General features: G+C 37.2%; 1 protein-coding gene across 1 annotated transcript in view; it reads left to right on the top strand.

Moving 5' to 3' along the window:
• Positions 1 to 21,081, top strand: part of SEC24A (SEC24 homolog A, COPII coat complex component) — a 73,292-nt gene that overhangs the window by 11,575 nt on the left and 40,636 nt on the right. The window contains exons 3-10 of the mRNA XM_036239916.1: positions 2,212 to 2,289; positions 2,842 to 3,002; positions 5,905 to 6,077; positions 7,121 to 7,223; positions 9,492 to 9,618; positions 11,437 to 11,546; positions 14,972 to 15,084; positions 17,658 to 17,776. Of these exons, the coding sequence (XP_036095809.1) occupies positions 2,212 to 2,289; positions 2,842 to 3,002; positions 5,905 to 6,077; positions 7,121 to 7,223; positions 9,492 to 9,618; positions 11,437 to 11,546; positions 14,972 to 15,084; positions 17,658 to 17,776 (984 nt within the window). The remainder of the gene's footprint in view (positions 1 to 2,211; positions 2,290 to 2,841; positions 3,003 to 5,904; positions 6,078 to 7,120; positions 7,224 to 9,491; positions 9,619 to 11,436; positions 11,547 to 14,971; positions 15,085 to 17,657; positions 17,777 to 21,081) is intronic.

The raw sequence follows: 21,081 nt of genomic DNA, 5'->3' as shown, positions 1-21,081 counted from the left end.
TTCTGTAGTTGTCTTCAGATATAACTTTAAAATAGGTTTGTAAGAATTTTTATTTTAGCAGTAATACAAACATTGCACCAAGATGTGGAAACAGAAAAACAGAAAAGGAGGGGAAAAACCACTGTGCATATCCTACTATTAATATTAAATACAATAAATATCATTTTTCTTTTTTTTTCTTTTTTAATTTTTAAATTTTTTTTGTTACAGATGTTTCTCCTTGTTTACCCCATTGGACCCCCCCTCCTCATCCCCCCCGCCCTGTCCCCGGCTTTGTTGTCCATGTCCATTGGTTATGCATGCATGCATATAAATTCTGTGGTTTATCTCTTCCCACCCACCCCCAATACATATCATTTTTCTTCTAGCACTTCCTTTTTTTATAATTGTAAGTAGGGAAAAAGAGACTTACAAGTACTTTGAAAAGAATTCTTTAACGATAAATAATAAAATAATAAAGCAGTGTCCCACTGGTTGCCACATAATTTAAATTTTTAACCAACTAAAAATTTACACAATTTTTTTGTTAGTTTCTGCAAAGTGTTTTTTTGTTTTTTTTTGTTTTTTATCCTTACCTGAGGATATGTTATTGATTTTTAGAGCGAGAGAGAAAAAATAAATCATTGTGAGAGAGAAGCATCAATCATTTGCCTCCTACACTCACCCTGACTGGGGCCAGGGATTGAAACCAATAAATGTTTCTGTTTAGTGTAAAATAGCTTATTAATGTTAGCATCTTTTTTTTGTTGTTGTTAATCCTCACCCAAGGACATTTTTCCATTGATTTTTAGTTACAGTGGAAAGGAGGGAGGATGGAAGGGAGGAAAAGAGAGGAAGGGAGAGAGAGACAGAGAGACAGCAGTGTGAGAGAGAGAGAATCAATTGGTTGCCTTCCACATGACCCTGACTGGGGCCAGGGATTGAACATGCAACCCAGATATTTGCCTTTGACTAGGAATCAAACCTGAGACCCTTCCGGTCCATGAGCTGATGCTCTAACCACTGAACCAAATGGGCCACAACAGTATTAGCACTTTTGTATTTAGAGGTTGATGCTAGTCACTGATTTTAGTTTCTTCTGTGCCTGAATTAGAACTCATAAATAGCATACATGCCTAGTAAATTTTTGCCCTTCATTAGCAGATGTCTCTGGCATTTAACCTTAACTCTTCAAATTGTAGGGAAACCAAGTTAATATTAAAAAAATGTTTTTAGTGGTTGTTCTCTAGACTAAAACAGTCGTTCTAATTAATTTATATCACTTTCAAATTAATTGTAAATTCCACTTTGTTCTATATTTTGAGAAAAAGTACTTTTTATCCTCATAATTTTATTTTATTTTTAAGTAGTATTGATTTTGGTGATTTCATTCAGTGTGTACTGCTCTTTAGAGGTTTTTAATGCTCGCAAATGCTGAAATTTTTAAGATAGTATATAATTTTGTAAACTCCACACCGGACCATCCTTTTTATTTATTTATTTATTTATTTTTTATTATTATTATTTTTTATCCTTCTCCAAGGACATTTTTGCATTTATCTTCCAATAAAGCGGAAGGGAGAGAGGGAGGAAGAGAGAGAAAGAGAAACATTGATGTGAAAGAGACACATTGACTGGGCTGCCACCCACACGACCCTAACCAGGGCCGGGGACAAACTGCAACTGAGGTACGTGCCCTTAGTGGGAACCAAACCCAGGACTCTCTAGTCCATGGGCCGATGCTCTAACCACGGAGCCAAACCAGCCCGGGCTATTTATTTATTTTTTGTTAATCCTCAACTGAGCATATTTTTTCTTTCTTCTTTTTTTAAAGAGAGTGGAAGGGAGGAAGGGAGGGGGGAGAGAGAGAAATATCGATGTGAGAGAAACACATTGATTGGGGCTGGGCATCAAATTTGCAACCCAGCTATGTGTCCTTGACCAGAATCAAACCTGAGACCCTTAGTTTCCTGGGCCGACGCTCTAACTGCTGAGCCACACCTGCCAGTGCAGGACCATCCTTTTTAGAAGTTTATAAAATTATTTGTTACTTTTGATTATTTTGTATATTTCAAACTGGCATTGTTTAAAACTTTTATATCAACATTTGACATTTTTTGGGGGGCTGTGGTTTATACTATATTTGTCACTCGAAAGTTATCTTAAATACTCCAGTGTTATAGAAATTATAACAATTGTTCTAATGTAAATATTAAAATACTTCCTTCTTAGGTATTGCATCAAGTACCAATAATGGATCTATGATGATTCACAATAGTTATGATGAAATTGAAGGTGGTGGCTTCTTGGGTGAGATGCTATTAAAGTTTTGTGTGTTTTTGTTTTTTTTAGTATTTATTTATTTTAGGAAACAAAGTTCATAATCATGTCCCATAGCAATAACTACTGTTAGCCCTTATTATCTCCATGCATATAGATTTTTTTTTTTGTTAGCTTTTCCTCTCAGAATTGGGATCATTGGTTTTATTATTATGATGTTATGGCTACAGAGTATTTTTATCAGCTAGATCTATTTAAATTTATTTAACGAGTTGAACGTTCAGTATGTTTTATTAAAGTTGTTTTGAATTAGAATTTTTGTCTGAATTAGTACACATAAAAGTAAATTAACTATACCAAATTCATTTTTTGTATTTATAGCTGTAGTCTACATTAAATAGATTTTAATCATTGCTATTACTTTGTTGCTAGTATTTATTTTATTTTACAAAACTAATACATGAAAGTATTAAATTATTGAAAGGATTTTAGAGTTATAATTCCTATAATTTAATGTATCTGGATGTTTATTTAAAGTATTCTGGAGTATAAAATAGAACTTAAAAGTTACCTTGTTTCTAGCAACACCACAGCTTACTAATAAGAATCCTACAGTAAGTCGAAGTGTTGGATATTCATATCCCTCCTTACCACCTGGTTATCAGAACACGCAACCATCTAGTACAGCTGGAATGCCACCCTCTTCCTTGAGCTACCCAAGTGGACCACAGGCCTTTACCCAGGTAAACTTTTGGTTTTTTGTTTTTGTTTTTCTACATATTTTCCACCTTTTGGGTTAAACTGTATATATGTGAAAAAGTTTTAGAAAGTGTATAATGAACATTTTAAAAAATATGTTTTTATTTTATTTTATTTTTTAAAAATTTTTACTGTTGAATGTATTATAGATGTTTCTCATTTTTCCCCCATTGATCCCCTCCTCCCCACTCCCGCCCCCCTCCCGCCCCCCTCCCGCCCCCTCCCGCCTTTTCCCACACTATTGTCTGTGTCCATGGGTTATGCATATAAGTTCTTTGGTTTATTTCTTCCCACCCCCCAACCCCTTTCCTTTTGAGGTTTGTCAGTCTAGCAATGAATTTGTACTTCTTAATCCCCTCACCTTTTTCACCCATTCCCCTATCCCCCCTCCCATCTGGCAACCAACAAAATGTTCTCTGTATCTATGAGAATGTTTCTGCTCTGCCTGTTCATTTTGTTTGTAGATTCCATTGTCGATAGATATGTATTCATTGCCATTTTGTTTGTTCATATATTTTATCTTTTTCTTCAAAAAGACCCTTCATCATTTCATATAATAACGGTTTGGTGGTGATGAACTCCTTTAACTTTTTCTTGTCTGGGAAAGTCTTTATATGGCCATCGATTCTAAATGACAGCTTTGCAGGATAGAGTAATCTTGGTTGTAGGTTCTTGCTTTTCATCACTCTGAATATTTCTTGCCACTCTCTTCTGGCCTGCAAAGTTTCTTTTGAGAAATCAGCTGACAGCCTTATGGGAACTCCCTTGTAGGTAACTAGCTGCCTTTCTCTTGCTGCTTTTAAGATTCTCTCTTTGTCTTGAACCTTTTGCATTTTGATGATGATGTGTCTTGGTGTGGGCCTCTTGGGGTTCATCTTGTTTGGGACTCTCTGTGCTTCCTGGACTTGTATGTCTGTTTCCTTCACCAAGTTAGGAAAGTTTTCTGCCATTATTGTTTCAAACAGGTTTTCGACTTCTTGTTCTCACTCTTCTCCTTCTGGCACCCCCAAGATGCGAATGTTGGCACGCTTGAAGTTGTCCCAGAGGCTCCTTACACTCTCCTCATTTTGTATTCTTTTTTCTTTTTGCTGTTCTGATTGGGCGTTTTTTACTTCCTTATATTTCAAATCAATGGTTTGCTTCTTGGATTTATGTACTCTACTATTGAATCTGTAAATTATTCTTTATTTCAGTTAATGCCTCCATTTCTGACTGTGCATTCATCATTTCTGACTGGTCCTTTTTTATGCCCTTGAGGCCCTCACGAAGGTCATTGAGCATCCTTATAAGCAGTATTTTGAACTCAGCATCTGTTAGGTTGCTTATCTCCATTTCGCTTAGTTCTTTTCTTGGGGTTTTGTTCTGTTCTTTTCATTTGGGACCTGTTTCTTTGTCTACTCATTTTGGCTGCCTCCCTGTGTTTGTTTCTGTGTATCACTTAACAAGCGGTATGGGGCTAGCTGAGACCAGATGCTGCTTGTTTGAAAGTATTTAGGAAAACCTGAAGCAGGATCCAAGACAGGCCAATCCTATGGTTAAGCAACTGGCAACAGCTTGGGTAGGCCTGAAAGTTGGGTGGGGCGAGGCCTCAGGGAATCACCAGGGCGGGGCAAGGAGTGTGAGCCAGGTTGCTGGAGTCCCAGATATGGCAACTGTCTGGCGCACCAGGGAATGGCTCACCAAAGGAACAAAGGCCTCTGACAGCACGCCTGTCCCAGAGAAAGCCCCCTCTCCAGCCCTCGCTCCAGTGCCAAACAGCTCAGTTCTTCCCTGTATGTCTCTGGTGACCCTTGAGCTTTCTCCCCTCCAAGTTTAGAGGGAGTGAGACCGATAAGTGTGCTCGGGCCCTTTAAGGAGCTGCCTGAGGCTCCAGCCGCCTCAGCCTCCCAGAGCCTCAGTTCCCTATGGTTTTTCCAGCCAGAAGTTATGGGGACTACTCTTCCTGGCACAGGAACCCTGAGCAGGGCATCTGGTGTGGGAGGACCTTCCCAGCCGAGGTATCCTCCTGATTTTTAATCCCACATTGGTGTGGGACCAGCCAGTCTGCCTCCGCCCCTCCTACCAGTCTCGATGCAGCTGCTGCTTTAATTCCGTAGTTGTAGGACTTCCATTCAGTTTGATTTCAGGCGGTTTTGAATGATGGTTGTTCTTAGTTTAGTTGTAACTTTGATGTGGTTGTGGGAGGACGCGATACCACGTTTACCTACGCCGCCATCTTGACTGGAAGTCCCCAAAATACGTTTTTATTAATTATTTTTAGAGAGGAAGGGAGAGAGAGATAGAAACTTTGATGTGAGAGAGAAACGTCAGTCATCTGCCTCCTGCACACCTCCTACTGGGGATCAAGCCCCAAACCCGGGCATATTTCCTGACCAGGAATTGAACCAAGACTTCTCAGTCCATGGGACGATGTTCAGTCCACTGAGCCACACTGGCCAGGCATATAATGAACGTTTTATTATTATCATTTTAAAATTTTTTCTTTATTTATTGATTTTTAAAGAGAGAGGAAAGGAGAGGGAGAGAGACAGAAACCTCAGTGAGAGAGAACATCGATTGGCTGCCTCCTACATGCTCCCCACTAAGGATTGGGCCCACAACCTGGGTGTGTGCCCTGACCAGAAATAAAACCGATCACCTCTTGGTACATGAGATGATGCTCAACAACTGAGCCACAACGACTGGGCTGTAATGAACATTTTAAACCAATCAGAATAATAATGGATATTTCATAAGTGTTTGTTACATATCTCCAGAACCAAAAAATCGACCTGAAAGTCTGCATTACGGTTATATTTAGAGAGAAATTACATAACTACATCCTTATACATTTTTGTTTTCAACTGAAGATATAATAAAGGCTACTTTGAAATTATATATCTTTAGACTCCCTTAGGTGCTAATCATTTAACTGCAAGCTTGAGTGGATTAAGTCTACATCCAGATGGGCTAAGAGTTATTAACCTTCTTCAAGAGAGAAACATGCTTCCATCAACACCTTTGCAGCCTCCGGTTCCAAATTTGCATGAAGATATCCAGAGACTCAACTGTAACCCAGAGTAAGGCTTCAATGTTGCTTACTAAATACGACATTTTACTTGTTCTAAAAAATTTTCCAGATTTTTTTGGAGCTTTGTATATGAACAAGTTGCACAGATATATTAATTTATGAAAGTAGTTCTGCATGCACAAAACAACTCTGTTAGTGGCTTACTTAATTGATATTTGGAATGTTCTAAGTTCAGAAATAGGGTTGCAGCCCCTGAGATGATTGCTGCCATTATCAGCTGCAATGGGAGTATGATAGTCATTATCATTATGGTAGCTATATTATTTCTTCAGTCCAAAGTACAGAGATTTGATTCTATATAATCCTTTATTTGCTGTCATTTAAATTTTTTTTTTTTTTAATCCTTACCCAAGGACATTTTTACATGTATCTTGAGATAGAGCAGGAGGGACAGAAAGAGGAAGAGAGAGAGAGGGAAACATCAGTGTGAGAGAGACACATTGAGTGTTTGCTACACACACGACCCCAGCTGGGGCCAGGGACAAACTGCAACCGAGGTGTGTGCCCTTAGCGGGAACCGATCCCGGGACTCCTGGTCTGCAGGCCAAGGCTCTAACCACTGAGAAAAACTGGCCAGGGCTTGAATTGTTTCTTATAACAAACATAATTATAATATTCTTTCTCCCTTAAAATTGACCGTATAAGTTTAAATGTATATATTGAAGATGTTCTGATAAATTGATTTTTGTTATAGAACCTTCAGCAAAGCTGAACTTTTCAGCATTTTTGGATCATTATCTTGTTATTCTAGTATAATCTAGAATTTTATAAAGAAATGGGTCATTTGATAGTCTATACTATCTTACACACAGGCAGAGAAGAGACTTTATTTATATAATAGAGATTGTAAACATCTACCTTCTCTTTCTGAATAGGATTTAAATATTTAAATGGAATAAAATTTGAGAGGTCCTATTGAAATATTTTATTTTTAATCTGATCCAGTATTAAAATGTGTACCTTTTAAATCTTTTTTTTTGGTTCAAAAATAATGATATCAATAACTGATACATCATTTTTACTTTAATATAGGTTATTTCGATGCACATTGACTAACGTTCCTCAGACTCAGGCCTTACTGAATAAAGCCAAACTTCCTTTGGGACTGCTGCTTCATCCTTTTAAAGACCTCGTGGTATGTTTCACTAGTGAAAGTAGATGTCTTGTAGAAAACTGTCTTGGTGGTGAGGAATTTTCTACCATAGTGCAAGAATCACATACATTATAGAATTTGAGCAGTCTTTAGGAATTTGACCATTAACAGATGGTTGTGTTTGTAATCTAACCAAAAATGTTATTACCAAACACTTTCAAAGTGAAGTAAAATAAGAATATTGTTGAAAAAATCTAAGAGGTACTGAATAGAATAAAGATGCTGAAAGAAAATAAATACATGAACCAAATTATTTTTAAAAGTTATAAAGTATTTGCCCATTAAAATACTTTACCCAGTCTCCCACTTCTGCCATTCTTGGAATAAAATTTGTTGCTTTAAGAAGCTGTTTCAAAAAATTTGTTGCTTTAAAGAAGCTGTTTCAAAAAAGAGACCCAGATCCTTCTGATTAAGCCCGCTCTCACCCTACCCCAAAAAAGCCCTTTCACTTTTGTCCTAAGGCTCTGGGACCTTGACATATGACCACATACTCTTGAGAGGATCAGTGCCTAGGTGAATTGATTTTCCCAAAACAAACCTCCTTTTGATGATAGGATTTTATTGCCTCTACTGATATTTTTATATTAAGACTTTACAACTTTTAATATTTAGGATAAACTTGATTGATTGATAGATTTTTTTTATTTTTTTATCCTCACCTGAGGACATTTTTGCATTTATCTTCAGATAGAGTGGGAGGGAGGGAGGAAGAGAGAAAGAGAGAAACATTGATGCGAGAAACACACATCGAGTGGTTGCTACCCACACAACCCCAACTGGGGCCGGGGACAAACTGCAACAGAGGTACGTGCCCCTAGCGGGAACCAAACCTGGGTCTCTGGTCTGTGGTCCAATGCTCCAACTGCTGAGCCAAACCGGCCAGGTCTATTGATTGATTTTTTTTTTAGAGAGGAAGGGAAAGAGAGATGGAAACATTGATGTGAAAGAGAAACATTGGATCGGTTGCCTCCTGCACGCTCCTTACTGGGGATCGAGCCCAAAACCCAGGCATGTGCCCTGACCAAGAATCAAACTGGAATCTCTCAGTCCTTCGGATTGATGCTCAGTCCACTGAGACACAACTGGCCAGCCTAGGATAAATTTTAAATAGGAACATAATTGAAAAGTTTAATTGAATATTTAAATATGACAGTTCTTTCATGAGAATTTAGTAAGCCTCTTAATGTAACATGAAGAAACTTACAAATAATTTTATTGGTTTTAGAATGTTGATCATTCCTTTGCCACCCATCTCAAAAATACGTTGTAAATTTATTATGTTGGTTTTGCAGTGTAAATGTTTAATGAGAAAATGAAATGTTTTACATATATGTGTCTTTATAGATTTTTTAGAGAGAGGAAGGGAGAGAGATGGAAACATTGATGTGAGAGAGAAACATCGATTGGCTGCCTCCTGCACACCCCTTACTGGGGATCGAGCCCAAAATCCGGGCATGTGTTCCGACGGGGAATCGAACCGGGACCTCTCAGTCCATGGGATGATGCTCAATCCACTGAGCCACACCAGCCAATGAGAAAATGAATCTTTTTTTTTTTTTAATTTTTCTTTTATTGATTTTTTTAGTGAGAGGGGAAGGGAGAGAGAGATAGAGACATCAATGAGAGAGAACATCAGTTGGCCGTCACCTGCATGCCCCCAACTGGGGATTGGGCCCATAACCTGGGCATGTGCCCTGACCAGGAATCAACCTGGTGACCTCTTGGTGACCTACTGAGCCACAACAGCCGGGCAAAAATGATGAATACTTTTTAAAAGATAAAATTTAAGAGACCAATCCTAGTAAATAGCAATAGGGTTTCAAATCAGTACATTTCTGCTACATAATTTTTTTCTAAGGCACTTTGTTTTTTGTTTTTTTTTTTATCCTCACCCGAGGACATTTTTCCATTTTTTTATTCAGATAGAGCGGGAGAGAGAGAGAAACATCGATGTGAAAGGGACACATCGCGTGGCTGCCACCCGCACGACCAACCAGGGCCGGGGACAAACTGCAACCGAGGTACATGCCCCTAGCGGGGGCCGAACCCGGGTCTCTCTGGACCGTAGGCCGACGCTCTAACCGCTGAGCCAAACCGGCCAGGGCTCTAAGGCACTTTGGACACATCTTTTTACCCTAGGTTTTTTCTCCAAAACTATAACATCGTAACAATTATTTAGAAGGTATAATTAATGCTTTGCCTTTAGTCATGATGATCACTGCCTTAAAAAAATTAGTTCTGTTTTTTCAGCAATTGCCTGTGGTTACCTCCAGTACAATTGTGAGATGCCGTTCATGCAGGACATACATCAACCCTTTTGTCAGCTTTCTTGATCAAAGGAGATGGAAGTGTAACTTATGTTACCAGGTCAATGATGGTATGTTTTTTTTTTAAACATTTAAAAATTTCTACTTCCATTGTCGGGGAAATCAGATAATACAAATGTAAAGTTAAAAAAAATATCAACAACCCTGCCTTATTTACCTATAAGCATTCCACTCAGAAATAGCTTCTGTTAACTTTTTTTATGCATTCATTCTTACATATAAATAATTATGTATTTTTTAAGCAAAAAAGTTATTTAAGCCTTTTAAGCCTATCATTTAAGAAATATTTTTGTTTAGAAATTGTCCTATGCCTTTACTGTAGGGCAGCGATTTTCAACTGGTGTGCCGCAAGAATTTTAAAAATATGCAATACCTGACTAGTTAGCCAGGCGCACTGACCTCTTTTCCTTTCTGCTGTCAAATAAAAAATTATAACCAACAGCCAACACAATAGCCATCTTGTATGAATAAATCAAAATTATACCTATTATTTTCTTTGTGTGTCAGATTGGCAAAAAAATGTTTTCTTGTGTGCCACAGGATTTAATTAGTTTATGTGTGTCATGAAATGAAAAAGGTTGAAAATTGCTACTTTAGGGTAAAAGAAAATAAGTCCACAGAATAGCTGCCATTAGCTTTATTCACTGCTGTATGAAGGGAGGTGGGCAATGTTAGAAGGTTAGTTGAATGTAGTTTTCTCAATAATTGAGGGGGAGGATCTCTCTTTCAATTGTTTCACAATTTATTTTTGAGGAAAATCATCTAACCAACAACACTTTAATAGAATTATAGAAGAAAAAGGGTATGCTCATATCCACATTGAAAATTAAGTCTCTACTTGGAAGGAAATTTCATTAAGCATTGGGAAATAAAGGAAGTTAAGATATCTTTAAAAACCATTAAAAACATTTTTTTATTTATTAATTTGAGAGAGAGAGACATCAGTTTGTTATTTCGCTTATTTATGCATTCATTGGTTGATTCTTGTATGTGCCCTGACTGGGGATTGAACCTGCAACCTTGATGTGTCAGGATGACACTCTAACCAACTGTACTACCTGGCCAAGGCCCCCAAAAAATCATTTTTATCGTTTGTGTTTTTTAAGAGTAGAGGAAAGTGAAGATAGAGTAAGAACATTCTTTTTATTCTATAATAATTCAGAAAATATATGTGTAGTGATTAGTACACCTTTAAAATCTTATATACATGTGCTTCAGAATATGAAATGAAATGCTAATAAAGCTTTAAGTCACTTTCATACGCAGCCCAGACCATTTCACGAACTGTGGCTTACCGTTTAGATACATAGGAATCTGAATTTCTAAGCAGTTAATGGCAAGATAAATGCAATGATAATTCATTTAGAAAATACTGTCTGAGCTCCATATAAGTGGTAGGCAATTGATGTTCCAAACCTTTAGACTTTAAACTTGGTAATATTTTTACCATAGCTTTCTAGAAGCATCCAGAGTCTGTGCATATTATATGTCAAATGTTAATCCTTGTACCATTGAAATTTAAGACAAAGTGTAATATTGCATTTAAAAAAATGATTGGCATTCAGTGAATTTTTATCATATTTTCAAGCTATTTTAGAAAAGCTACTTTCGCAAGAATTAAGATGGAGAGGCTATAAGAAGACAAGGAAAGAAAAATCACAGTGATTTAGTTATAAAAGTAAAATATACATGGAGCCATTTATATGGTGAACTTGAATGGATCTCAGAAACAAAATGTATATATTATCCCTTAACATATAGTCTATATTTAAGTATTTATAAATTACTAAATGAGGAAAACAGCCAAATGCAAGGTTTATTAAACTCAATCTTTCTGTTTTATCATTATATGTTGTTAACTTATGTAGTTCCTGAGGAATTCATGTACAACCCTTTGACCAGAGTCTATGGAGAACCTCACAGAAGACCTGAAGTTCAAAATGCTACAATTGAGTTTATGGCTCCTTCAGAATACATGGTAAGTTTTCATTTTTTAATATACATCATTATCATTATTATTATTATTTTTTTGTTGTTAATCCTCACTTGAGGATTTTTTCCCATTGATTTTTAGAGAGAGTGGAAGGGAGGGAGGGAGGGCAGAAAGAGAGAAATATTGATGTGAGAGAGACATATCGATTGGTTGCCGCCTGTATGTACCCCAACTGGGGCCCAGGATCAGACCTGCAATCCAGGTGCATGCTGTTGACCAGGAATTGAACTTAAGACCGTTCCATGCACAGGTTGACAATCTAACCACTGACCAACACTGGCCAGGGCTATATCTTGTTTATCTCATAATACTGTGTTTTAGCCCTGGCCGGTTTGGCTAAGCGGTTAGAGCATCGGCCCATGGTCCAGAGAGTCCTGGGTTCAGTTTCCGCTAAGGGCACACACCTGGGTTGCAGTTTGTCCCCAGCCCCAGTTCTGGTCGTGTGGGTAGCAACCACTCGATGTGTCTCTCTCACATTGATATTTCTCTCTCTCTTCCCCCCTCTCCTTCCCACTCTATCTGAAGATAAATGCAAAAATGTCCTCAGGTGAGGATAAAATAATAATAATAATAATAATAGTACTGGGTTTTAAATAAAACAATATACCATCCTTTAATAAAATTTTATAGTTTAAATTCATAAAACATACTTGTTCCTTATAAAAGTAGTTAATTAGTGTATATAAGGGTAAGTCTGAAAAGTGTGTGTAAAATTCCACTTATGTTGCTTATGTGTTCATCTAGAAATTTGCAATATCTTATTGGGATCACATTTACTTTTAAGTTACTTCCCCCCCTTTTTTTTAATAAATAACATTGTGTGATGAACATTCTCTTGCAAGTACTTTCATATAGTTGTGTGAGTATCTGGGGTCTTGCATTTTAAAAGTAATAATCATGCTAATATTTAATTAGCACTTTCTATTTTAAAAAGCCCTTATATATATTTAATATATTTTTATTATTATTTTTTTTAATCCTCACTCGAGGACATTTTTTTGTTTTTTTGTTCAGATAGAGTGGGAGGGAGGGAGAGAGAGAGAGAAACATCGACATGAAAGGGACACATTGAGTGGCTGCCACCCACACGACTCAACCAGGGCCAGGGACAAACTGCAACTGAGGTACGTGCCCTTAGTGGGAACCGAACCTGGGTCTTTCTGGACCACAGGCCAACGCTCTAACTGCTGAGCCAAACCGGCCAGGGCTATTTTTATTCATTTTTAAAGAGAAAGAGGGAGAGGGAAATAGAAACATCGATGAGAGAGAAACATCGATCGGCTGCATCCTGCATATCCCCTACTGGGGATCAAGCCTAGGCATGTGGTCTGACTGGGAATCAAACCAGTGAACTCTTGGTGCATGGGTTGATGCTCAACCACTGAGCCACACCAGCTGGGCAAAAGCAGTTATATATTTGGTCATCACAAACAATTCTCTGAACAAAGCTAAGGAAATACCGTTAATCCTATTTTACAGAGGAGAAACAGACTTACTAAATTAAATGAATTGCCAAATATTCATTAATAATTGGTAGAGCTTCAATTAAATTCCAGGGTTTAGATTTGGTTACTTTTTCACAATGCCTTAATTGCCTGTAAGTAAAGGGCAATACGTTAACTTTTAATGTTTTATTTTAGTATATTTTCGTGAGATAGTCTTTCTCTACTTAAGTAATTGGGGCCATTTTAGTATAGACAGTATGATTGTTCCATATCTTTTCTTTTTTTTTTTTATCCTCACCCAAGGACATTTTTCCATTTTTTGTTCAGATAGAGTGGGGAGGGAGAGAGAGAGAGAGAAACATCGACGTGAAAGGGACACATTGAGTGGCTGCCACCCGCATGACCCAACCAGGGCCGGGGACAAACTACAACCGAGGTACGTGCCCTTAGTGGGAACCGAACCCGGGTCTCTCTGGACCACAGGCCGACACTCTACCGCTGAGCCAAACTGGCCAGGGCTGTTCCATATCTTTTCAACATAAATTTCAGTGTAGAAAACATTTTTGTGATACTCAAATGGATGGTGATAGCTTTCCTCAGTGTAGCTGTCCCTTTATTGAATAAAGGCAAAAAATGCAGGCATATTTGTTCTTTTGAATTGGCCTTCCTGGGTTCCTTTCTTTCCTTTTATATCCCAGGTTATGCAAAAATGGCTTTTTTTAAATTTAGAACTTTCCTATAGCAAGAAGTTTTGCTTCTTGACTTATCTCTTAGGCAGCAGATTCTATGATTCAGCAAGTGATACATGCAAAAAAATATAAAATTCAGTTCACTATATGCCCAGTTGTAGTTGTGGTAATTTGATGCTTTTTATTGAATGGAAAACAGATCTTTGAATTTGGAGATTTAAAAATATTGTCATACCATCCCTCAGAAGAGGGGGTGGGGGGCGTGGGGGGGGGTGGGAAGAGATAAACCACAGAACTTATATGCATGTATGCATGACCAAGGGACATGGACAACTAAGCTGGGGACGGGGTGGAGGTGGGGTGGGGTGGGGGGTGCCAATGGGGTAAAAAGGTAAAATATCTGTAACAAAAAAATAAATAAAAAATTCATAAAAAAAAAAAAAGAACTCAACCAGCCAAAAAAAATAATAATAAAATAAAATAAAATAAAATAAAAATATTGTCATACATTTTTTTGAAACTTAGCTGAAATGTGTTTGTTAGATAACCAGTTCAGGCAACTTAATTTGTCACTTTAAGAGCTATATTTCCCCTAAATTGTGAAATATAATGCACATATGGAAAAGTCTATAAAACAAAAATATATAGACTACCAAATAATTATAAATACTGCATTAGCACCATCCATGTCAAGAAATTGAATGTTGCCTGGCTGGTGTTGCTCAGTGGTTGGAGCCTTGGCCTGTGGTCCAGCGAGACCCGGGTTTGGTTCCCACTAAGGGGCGCATACCTCAATTGCAGTTTGTCCCAGCCCTGGTTGGGTCGTGCGGGTGGCAGCCACTCGATGTGTCCCTTTCACATCAATGTTTCTCTCTCTCTCTCTTCCTCTCCCTCCCTCCCACTCTACCTCAACAAAAAATGGAAAAATGTCCTTGGGTGAGGGTAAAAAGAAATTGAATGTTGCCAATATTTCCAGAAGACCTTCTGATCACATTTTCTCCTCTTCCCGTTCTTGGGAAAACACTCTTCTGATTTATGGCAATCACATCCTCCTTTTTCTTCCTAATTATGTATCTGAAAACAATATAGTAAAGTTTTGCCTGTTTTTTAAACATCTGTTCTTTTTATATTATTTTCTTTATCCATTACTTATTATAGTCTCCATTTAATGAGTAAATAATGTCTATTTTATTGTTTTGCTGTGTGTGAACATGACATATGACACGCTTAAATTTAATCCTATTAAATGTACTTAATGAGATCGTTTTTTTCTCAGTTACGGCCACCTCAGCCTCCAGTGTACCTCTTTGTATTTGATGTGTCTCACAATGCAATTGAAACTGGATACTTGAGTTCAGTTTGCCAGAGTTTGTTAGACAATCTGGATATGTAAGTATCTTAATTCAGCTTAAATTGGAAACAGTGTTTGCAAAATGAATATCCGGTTTTATTTATTTATTTAGTTATTAAATCCTCACCTGAGGATATCTTTCCATTGATTTTCAGATATAGAGTGGAAGGGAGGAAGGGAGAGAGAAGCATCGATGTGGTTGCCTCCTGCGTGACCCTGACCGGGGCCAGGGATTGAATCTGCAACCCAGGTACATGTCCTTGACTGGGAATCAACTGAACCCTTGACCCTTTGGTATACGGGCCGACGCTCTAACCATTGAGCCAAATGGGCCAGGGGTGGATAGTAGTGTTAAAATACAAAAAAAAAAATCTGTGTAATTATGTTCTAAAAGTCTACTTAAGTCAGTTGTGAGCTTTAGGCTTTGCTTTCTCTGAAATTTTATTTTAACTTTTTATTATGGAAAAATTTTAAACATATAGTAAATAGAAATAATTTAATGAACTTTCAGTTGCCCTTCCTCTCTCAACTTCAACATTTTTAGCATTCAACAAACCCCCTGACTGAGAATCAAACCCGTCACCTTTTAGTGTACAGGATGACGTTCCCACCAACTGAGCCACACCGACCAGGGCAGCATTAAGCTGTTCTTGCTTCATGTAATCACACACACATACTTTTTTCCTTCTTGAGTATTTTAATGTAAATCTCAGTCAACATATCTTACCTATAAATACTTAAAATTATTTTTAACCCTAACTGAAATACAAATATCAAACCAAACAAATTTTTTTTTATCCTCACCCGAGGACATTTTTGCATTCATTTTCAGATAGAGGGGGAGGGAGAGGAAGGAAGAGAGAGAGAGAAACATCGATGTGAGAGAAACACATCAAGTGGTTGCCACCCACATGACCCCAAACAGGCCGAGGACAAACCGCAACTGAGGTATGTGCCCCTAGTGGGAACCGAACCCAGGACTCTCTGGTCCACGGGCTGATGCTCTAACAACAGAGCAAAACCGGCTAGGGCCAAACAAAATTATATTAACTAATACCCAGTTCAGTTTTTGTTCCTGATTGTCTCAAAAATACTTCTTTACTGCCCTGGCCGGTTTGACTCAGTGGTTAGAGCGTCGGCCTGTGGTCCAGAGAGACCCGGGTTCGGTTCCCACTAAGGGCACGTACCTCGGTTGTAGTTTGTCCCCAGCCCTGGTTGGGTCGTGCGGGTGGCAACCACTCTGTGTGTCCCTTTCACGTCGATGTTTCTCTCTCTCTCCCTCCCTTCCACTCTATCTGAACAAAATATCGAAAAATGTCCTTGGGTAAGGATAAAAAGAAATGCTTCTGTACTGTAGGTTTGTTGGAATAAGAACCTAAACTATACAGTTGGCCCTCATTTATCATGGTTAATCAGTTCCAGACTCTACCGCAATAAATGAATTTCCACGAAGTAGGATTCTTTACGCAGTCGTCCCTCGCCACTTTGCACTTTGACTTTCACAGCTTAGTATAATGAATTATAGTGTTCTTATGTTCTGTGGAAGAATGTGGAAAACCAGATCTCATCAGAAACAGACTAACTCCCTCACCTTGACAATAAGGGGCATCCTTGTTCTTGCCAGCATTTGTACTTTTAATGTAGTTTGCATATAGGGATTGTCTGTTGAAGAAGAGTCCACTGATTCACGCAAGCATGAGTAAAAAATTTTGAAAGATATGCAGTGCCTAAATTTATATTACATTTTAGAGTTTTGTGTTTTTTTTTATCCTCACCCAAGGACATTTTTCCCTTTTTGTTCAGATAGAGTGCGAGGGAGAGAGAGTGAGAGATAGAAATATCAATGTGAAAGGGACATGTCCTCCTGCCTCCTGCATGACCCCAACCAGGGCCGGAGACGAATCACAACTGAGGTATCTATGTGCCCTTGGCTGGAATCGAACCCCTGACTCATTAGTTCGCGGGCTGATGCTCTAACCACAGAGCCAAGCCAGCTAGGGCTGTAATGTATTTTTATAAATTAAGATCATCTACAAAGTTTTGTATATGCTCTCCAGTATTTTTTTTTTTAATCCTCACCTGAGGATATTTTTCTATTTATCTTTAGATAGAGTGGGAGGGAGAAAGAGAAAGAGAGAGACACATCGATGTGAGAGAGACAAATCAATTGGTTGCCTCCTGCACGACTCCGACCAGGGCCAGGGATGAACCGCAACCGAGGTATGTGCCCTTAATCGGAATTGAACCCTTGACTCATTGGTCCATAGGCTGATGCTCTACCGCTGAGCCAAACTGGCCAGGGCTGCTTTCCATTATTTTTATGTGCCATTTTTCAAGTGATTATAAAATTTTATATAGGTGTAATGAGTTTTGAATTGCTGTATTAATGCTGGGTTTTGTTGATTGTTTGGCTTATGTGTAGTGTTTTCACTTTGAGTAGGGTATGTTTTCATGGTGATTAAACTTTGGGTGGGTTAAACATTTTTGTTGGGACAATTTCCATAATATGAAAGTAGATTTTTGCATGTAACTCTTAGTGGATATTTAATTTATATATGTGTGTGTGTATATGAGAAAACTTGATAAAATACTCTTCTAAATTTATTTTTAGGCTTCCTGGCAACACTAGGACAAAAATTGGCTTCATAACATTTGATAGTACAATCCACTTCTACAGTCTTCAAGAAGGTCTCTCTCAACCTCAGATGCTAATAGTTTCAGATATTGAAGGTATATATTATACACTTGAAATTATTGAACAATCTTAGTCATTTTCAGTTTTAGAAATATTTCATGACAATTTGATAGATTAGGAGTGTATGATATAATTCTATATTGAGAAAACCTTGAGTATAAAATCATAAGATTGTTGGAACTGTAACATTCCTTCAGACCAATCCCTCATTAAATAGAAGAAGAAACAGCTATGTAGATAAAGTGAATTCTGAGCAAGGCAACAAAAACAAGTTGATGTTAAAACTCAGATTAACTCTTTTTCCCTTCTTTATTTATTCAAAAAGTATTTAAGGATAGACATTATATATCAGTGGAATAGAATAGAGAACTCAGAAATAAACCATCACATATGTATGTTCATCTGATATTTGACAAGGATGCTAAAAACATTCAATGGAAAAGATAGTCTTTTCAACAAATAGTTCTGGGAATATTGAACATGCAAATGAATGAAGTTGGACCCTTACCTTAAACCAGATTTAAAAATGTAACTCATTGGATGAAAGACCTAAATTTAAGAGATAAAACTATTAAATATAAAACTCTTAGAAGAAAACATAGGGGGAAATCTTCATGGCATTGGATTTGGCAGTGATTTCCTGGATATGATACCAAAAGCAAAGGCAACAAGAAAAAAAATAAATTGGGCTTCATCAATATTTAAAACTATTGTATATCAAAGAACACTATCAAGAGGGTAAAAGGCAACTCACAGAATAGGAGAAAATATATGCAATTCATGTATCTAAGGAAGAATTAATATTCAAAACATCTAAAGAACTAGTCAACAACAACAACAACAAAATAACATCAAAAATAGGCAAAGATCAGTTGCGGTTCATCCCCAGCCCTGGTCGGGTTGTGCGGGAGGCAACCAGTCGATGTGGCTGTATTATGTCACTGTTTCTCTCTGTCTCTCTCTCTCTCTTCCTCCCTCCCACTTTATCTTATGATAAATAGAAAAATATTCTAAGGTGAGGAATAAAAAATAAATAAGCAAAGGACTTGAATAGCTATCTATTTAAAGAATATATACAAATGATCAATAATAACATAATGAAAAAATACTTAATGTTATTAGTCATTAGAGAAATACAAATCAAAACCACAATGAGATACCATTCCACATCTATTAGTATGGCTATTATACAAAATGGAAAGTAACAAGTGTGGCAGGGATGTAGAAACATGGAACTGTTGTGCATTGATGGCAGCACTGCTAGTGTAGCCACTTGGAAACAGTATAGAGAGTACTCAAAAAATGAAAAACGAAACTACCATATGACGCAGCAATTCTACTTCTGGATATTTATCTGAAGAAAACAAAAACGCTAATTCGAAAAGATAATATGCACCCGTGTTCATTGTATCAGTACTTACAATAGACAAGATATGGAAAGCAACCTAGATGTCCATCAATAGATGAATGGATAAAGATGTGATGTGTGTGTGCATACACACACAATGGAATATTAGTCATCAATAAAAAATAATGAAATCTTGCCATTTGTAACAACATGGATGAACTGAAAGGTCATTATGCTTAGTGAAATCAGTCATTTAAAGAAAGACAACATGATTTCACTTATATGTAGAATCTTAAACAAAACAAATGAGTAAATAGAACATAACAGAAACAGATCTATAGATATAGACAACAAGCTGATGGTTGCCAAATGGGAGGGGGTTGGAGATGGGTGAAATAAAATAAATATATAATAAATAAAATTTTAAAAATGGTACAGTGCTATTGAAAACAGTTTAACAATTCCTGTAAAAGTTTAACACAGAATTACCATAGTAATTCTACTTTCCTGTATATATCTAAAAAAATTCAAAGCAGCCTGGCCAGAAACCACCCAAGTATCCATCAATAGATGAATGGATAAACAATGTGGTATACACATATAATGAAATATTATTTAATCATCCTCAAGAATGAAAATCTTTTTTTTTTTTATGATTTAAAAAAAAAAAATAGAGAAAGGAAGGGAGGAAGAGGGATAGAAACATTGATGTGAAGGAAACATAGATTGGTTGCCTCCCAAACACCCTAACCAGGAATTAGGGTTACCACAACCTTTTGGTGTATTAGGTGACACTCCAACTGACTGAGCCACACAGGCCAGGGCAAGAATGAGATTCTAATACATGATACAACATAGATGAACCTTGAGAACATTATACAAAGTGAAATAAGCCAGACACAAAAGGACAAGCATTGTATAATTCCACTTTCATGAGCTACCAAGAATAGGCAAATTCATAGTGATTGAAAGTATAATACAGATTACCAGGAGCTGGGGAGAAAGAAGAGTAGGGAGTTACTATTTTATGGGTATAGGGTTTCTGTTTGGTATAGTGAAAAACTTCTGAGAATATAATGGTGATGGTTACACAACATTGTGAATGTACTTAGTACCACTGAATTGTACACTTAAAATGGTTAAGATGATACATTTGCTATATTATATATGTTTTATCACAATTTAAAAAAATTAATGCAAAATGGATTATAGACCTGAGTGTGAGACTAAAACTGTTAGAAGGAAACATAGAAATAAATCTTTGTGACCTTGGATTAGGCAGTGATTTCTTAGATACAACAACAAAAGTACAAGCAAAAGAAGAAAAACAGATAGACTTCTTCAAAATTAAAAAAAACTTTTCTGCTGCTCAGTTGCAGTTTGTCCCTGGCCCTGGTTGGGGTTCTGTGAGTGGCAACCAGTCGATGTGTCTGTCTCTCTCACATCAATGTTTCTTTCTCTCTCTTCCTCCTTCTCTCCCTCCTGCTCTATCTAAAGATAAATGCAAAAATGTCCTCAGATGAGGATAAAACAAAAAACAAAACTTTTCTGCTGAATTTAAAAGACACCATCAAGAAAATGAATTGACAACAAGAGAAAAATTAGAATGAAATAAAATATTTGTAAATCAGCCTGGCCAATGTGGCTTTGTGGTTGAGCATCAGCTCATGCACTAAGAAGTTGCTGGTTTGATTCCCAGTCAGAACACATGCCCAAGTTGTGGGCCTGTTCCTCAGTGAGGGGGCGTGCAGGAGGCCACCAGTCGATGTTCTTTCTCATTGATGTTTCCTTCTCTCTCCGTCTCCCTTCCTCTCTCTCCAAAATCAATAAAGGAAAAAAATATATATATATATTTGTAAATCATATATCTGACCAGGGAATTACATCTAAATTATATCAAGACCTACAACCCAATAATAAAAAGACAATCTAATTTAAAGTGGGTAAAGGAGTTAAATACACATATCTTTATTCACACAATATTCAATATTC

The sequence above is a fragment of the Molossus molossus genome, unplaced genomic scaffold (assembly GCF_014108415.1).
Source record: "Molossus molossus isolate mMolMol1 unplaced genomic scaffold, mMolMol1.p scaffold_m16_p_4, whole genome shotgun sequence".
Taxonomy (NCBI): Eukaryota; Metazoa; Chordata; class Mammalia; order Chiroptera; family Molossidae; genus Molossus; species Molossus molossus.
This window is presented reverse-complemented; position numbering and strand designations above follow the sequence as displayed.